Source organism: Chinchilla lanigera, unplaced genomic scaffold (genome assembly GCF_000276665.1).
Source record: "Chinchilla lanigera isolate Chin_1 unplaced genomic scaffold, ChiLan1.0 scaffold00046, whole genome shotgun sequence".
NCBI classification, from domain to species: Eukaryota; Metazoa; Chordata; class Mammalia; order Rodentia; family Chinchillidae; genus Chinchilla; species Chinchilla lanigera.
This window is the reverse complement of record NW_004955447.1, coordinates 3,500,952-3,506,176: the sequence shown is the minus strand read 5'-3', so window position 1 is coordinate 3,506,176 and position 5,225 is coordinate 3,500,952. Positions and strand designations below refer to the sequence as shown.

At 34.9% G+C, this 5,225-nt stretch overlaps 1 protein-coding gene across 2 annotated transcripts in view; it reads right to left on the bottom strand.

Annotated features, from left to right (window-relative positions):
* Nucleotides 1-5,225, bottom strand: part of LOC102006965 (UDP-glucuronosyltransferase 2A3-like) — a 36,845-nt gene that overhangs the window by 27,422 nt on the left and 4,198 nt on the right. For both annotated transcript variants that reach the window (XM_005392817.2, XM_013518564.1), the window contains exon 2: nt 3,305-3,453. In XM_005392817.2, the coding sequence (XP_005392874.1) occupies nt 3,305-3,453 (149 nt within the window). The remainder of the gene's footprint in view (nt 1-3,304; nt 3,454-5,225) is intronic.

The window sequence follows — 5,225 nt, the reverse complement described above, 5'->3', positions numbered from 1 at the left end:
AATAATAATAAAAAAAATAAATCATACATTACTCCACATGAAGAGAAACAGCAATGCAGTCAGGGGGTGAATCTGAATGCCCCACTCACAAGTAAGCCCAACCAGATGAAAAAGAAACAAAGTTTAGAGTTAAATTGTATTATGCATCAAACAGATGGGAGACATATCTACATTATCTTTCATGCAATATCTGATTGGGCATACTTTTCAGAGTTCTGTGAACATTTTTACAAAAGAGACCACATTTTTGCCTAAAAAGCCAACCTCATTAAATATAAAAAACTGAATGACTTTGTAGATGTTATCAGATCACAGTAGAATAAAATTAGAAAATATCAGCTAAAAAATCTGTAGAAATTACCTACACAAAAAGAGATTCAAAAATGTACTTCAATTCCAGTTGTTCAATGAGAAAAACAGGAGAGAATTTTTAATAATTCCTTGAAGAAAATTATAACGAAAAGAAGACATATCAGAACCTGTTGGGGACAAATAAGCTACTTTTATGGCTGAAGTTTATAACTACTAGTGTCTACCTAAGAAAAGGGTTATTTCAAGTACATATCACATATGTATATATAACACATATAAATATCCTAGTAAAATTAGAAGAAATAAAACTAAAAACCAGTAAAAATGAAATGATTAGTACCAGAAATGAAATTAACAGAAATGAGATTAAAAATAAAGAAGTCAGTGTTTATGTCACTTTACAGTTGAGTTTTGAACAGGGAAAAAGCTACTGAAAAATCCCTAGCCAAACTTACCAAAAGAAAGAGAAAAAAGAACTGCAATAATAAAATTAGAAATAAAAAAAAGTAACAACAGACAGACACAGCTGAACTCTCGAGAATTATTTGAAGCTATTTGTAAACTTGTACTCCAATAAACCCAAAATTGAGAAAAAATGTTTAGATACATATGACCTACAAAATTCGCATCGACAAGATGAAAAATGATCTAAAGAGACCAATAACAAGCAGTGATATTTATGCTATATTACAACTGTGGCAAACTAAGAAAACCTGATTGAATTAAAGCTTGATAAGTTTTACCAGACCTTTATGTGAAAGATATTGTAATAATAAGGAGACAACTATGAAAATTATTAGCATGTAAGTTTTATGAAAGACTATTAATAAAAACTGTTCTTTTTTTATTTTCTAGACACTATACAAAATTAATTTTCTCAATGTTCTATAAGGCTAAGAGAATTTCTTTAGAAATACTACATATAGTAACATTTTATAAGACAACACAATTAATCTTCTGCTGTAATAATGCCATGTATGAGGCAGTGATTCTTGCAATCTTGACGTATAAATTCCCCCCGTAGAATAATGCTAATTGTATTCAATTAATTTGAGACTTATTACAGAAAGAAATCATAAGTTCTTGGAAAAATAAATTCCTTGAGTCATCATTTACAGGTTTGTAAATGTAGAATTGAGAAGTGTGGGACGGGGACTATTCTCAGAGGGATCTAGGGAAATGCCACTCTGAGAGATGCACCAGTGACTGTCCTGTGTCTGCAACAACTGTGCTCAGCCTGGGATTAATGTCCTTCCGAATTTATGGACAGTAGAAGTACTAGAGGAGTTTGACATCCTCACTGGAAGCAGACTCCTGTTTTAGCCTAGGTAACAGCACAAGAAAACTTATGAGTCCCTGTAATTGGTATGTCAGCAATTAATTTACATCCAAATGGTTACCTATTGATGAAAATATCATACATATAAACATACAAATACCCCACATTGTTTTAGAGATTTCTCATGACTATTTCTTATTATCTTTTTTAAATTAATTGAGTTTATTGGTTCATTTTAGGTATACGCAACAATCACATTCATCACACGGAATCTGTACCTGCACCTGATATAACTTGACTCTTTTTTCCCCATTCCCCTACATTTCCTTTAACCTCTCAGTTTTTCTTTATTCTGCATATGAAGCTTCAATCCCAGACATAAGCCGCTCCTCTCATTGAGATTGCTCAAGCTACACAAGTGAATAAACCATGTATGGAATGGAAAAAATTGTTCATCTTCTAAAGCACCTATGAGTTGTTTTGTGAAGCTGTGTGTGTGTGACTGAGTGTGTGTGTGACTGTGTGTGAGTGTGCGTGTGTGCAAAGCAAGGGCAAGAGGAGGGATACAAAGCTGTGTCATAGAGTATTCTCTAGTTACCTAGGCGGAGTCATGTCCTTTTCCATATATTTTTAGCTATTGCTTCATTATTCAAACACGCTGAATAAACTTTCATCCAGAGCTTGGCTGGCAAGTAAACCATAATCAGCATCCTGAAATCAAAGTTTACACGTGCATGTGCCATCCCTATCCTGAACAGAAATCAAAAATCCCCCTGTGAATAACCATTAACCTTCAAACTTCTGGAGAGATTATGCTCCTGGACTTGAAAACCAAACAAAAGAGAGTTTGTCTCCTCAATCCCTATTAACAATTAATGCAATGCTCTTACCATATTGTGCTCTGTTACTCTCTTTTGCTTCTCAGTACTACTCTGTCCAACTTTCTGACACCCTCTATTGATGGAATCCTTTGAAATATTGTACACACCTTTTCTTTATTACTGCAAAAATTTCTGTCATCATAATCAGCAATGATCCATACAAGAATTGCTTCTCTCAGTTTGATGGCTCCATGTCATTTTTCACGCTGTCTGTGGACACTGGGGTCATTTACTATCCAAACTATATCTGGAAGTAACCTAACAATGTCTTTGGTTCATAGAGGTAAACAGATAAAAATCTACACATCTCTCTTTACTACAGATTTATTTTCTATTTACTGTTTCCTAAGACAGTAATTTTCAACACTATGCAAATAGGAAACTAAAATTAAAATCTCAGAGCGCTGTCAGATTCAGCATTTTCTGTCAGCGCTACTTTTCTCTATCTCCTCAAAATCAATGCAATTTACGAAGTGTTCTCATGAATGCATCTGTCTCCATTAAACTCTTTGGGACCTATCCCCATTTTTGACTCTAGAAGCTTGAAAGACTGAAAGAGTCTCCTTAGTGATTTCCATGACTGGCTTCCCATCTCTCCACTCCAACACCCATATTACAAACACAGATGATTTTAGCAAAGCACTTGAGTCATTTCCCCCTTCACCCTAAGTAGAGCAAGAACCAGTATCACTACACCAACATGATGGGGGAAATAAATTCAGAGGGCCTTGTTCAAGGGATACATTAAAACCTCTCTCTTATTGAAGCTGCAGTCTTTGAAGAAAAATCAAGTATTTTAAGGAACATGAAACATTCCTTATCATAGACTTACCGGAGGTAGAGGTTTGGCAGGTTTGCAGTGCATTCCTCCAACAAATTCAAAGTTAGGCAGGTATGGACGAGGAAATTCAATATCCCAGTATGTCCGAATAAGCCAGATTTCAGCTTTACCCATGATCTCACATAGTGTAGTGGGCCTTCCTGAAGAAATTGAATTTCACGTGGAGGACATGAACACATTTAGTTACCGATGAAAACATTACCAGTAATTTCCTTACAAGCAATTATGAGAAAAATTAGGTCTTTTTGAATACTCCTATGTTAAAATGGAGAAAGAGAGGCAGGAGGAAGAGTGGGAGGGGGCGGACAAGACGTGCCACAGAGGGGGGAGTAGAGGATTAAGGGTAGTGGAAGAAAAGAAATACGCAATTATCATTTAATACCAAGACCCAAAAATCAAATATGCCGACCGAAACTGCGAAGTTTACTCTAAATTTTCCTCCCTAGTTAAATGGCAGAAAAGAGATGAGCTCCATCACATAAACCTCAAGTCACCTCACAAGGACTTCCTAGTTTCCATGTAAGACAGTGCATTTTTTTGACAGATTTTTTTTTTTTATTTTAAAGAGAGTAGTAAATGAGAAACAACCAAAGAAATAGAACAGTAGCAGCATACCAGTATCACAAAGATAAACAAATCAAAGCAAGAACATTTAAAGTGATACAGAGTCTCAGGACAAAATAATACGAATCAACAGTTGTTAAGTTACATACCACTATTCTCAACTACTTTGCTCAGATTACCAGATATAAGAATGAAAGATTGGTAAAACCATTATAGAGAATAAGAAATGAACAGTTAATGATTACACGTTTTTATGTTCTGCTCGATTGTGTATGCTTGTGTCTGGTGGTCTGAGCAACTGATTTGAAGGTAACAATATGCAATGGAATTACAATGGTGAATTCCTACTATTTTGTCTAGTGAAACTCTGTATTATCTCTACTGTTTTACTGAATAATTGTTTTACAGGTTTTATAGTGGGTAGTCACACAGACTGATGAGACATCCAACCAAGCAAGGTCCATCATTTCTTCTTGAGTCAAATCTCATCTCCTAAGCTAATTTATCATTATTTCTTCAATAAAAATAACAATTCTCTCACTAAATCAGACTCACCATGAACCCATTGGGGATGTGACATATGCACATAGATATCACCAACATTACACACTTAAACACTCTTACTGTTAAATGGTGGTTTTTGCAAAGGACATTAGTTTCATAGTTTCGTGAGGAAGAATGTATGTTTGTGAGTAACGAAGGAAACCACTTCCATACATGAAAATTTGTTCTCAAATGGAAAAAAAGACTTGAGTGGAGAGTCCTTTCTTATTTATGGACTAGTTAGGAACAGCAATGAACATATACAGCAAAAGCAGATGGCTATTTTTAGTCCTCATGTAATAATTATTGAATATATGCATAAACTTATATCACCTCATGCTTATTTTGATAATGAAGAAGTACTGCTCCAGAACACTCAGCTTGGAACCAAACATTGCATTTGAATTTCTTTTTTTTTTTTTTCCTGTTTTTCTTCCAGTACCAGGAATCGAACTCAGGACCTTGTGCTTGCGAGGCAGGCGCTTTGCCGCTGAGCTAAATCCCCAGCCCCTTGAATTTCAAGTTATATTTCAGAAATAATTGTTTATGCCATCTAGATGCCTTACATCAGGTGTGCTATAGCCGGCCTGGATTGTTAATGCCGTATGTGCATTTGATGTGCATAAACTTTGCATGACATTTAGAGAAAGTCTTCCTTAAAGTAGCCATTAAAATTTTATATTTAAAACACTGGTTCACAGCTGCAAACATGAAGTCAAGAAAGCCTATAGAAAAGAAGTTTTACCAAAGATATAAAAATGTTGGCAAATAATTTCACATACAGTTTAAAATTACATTTAGAAAT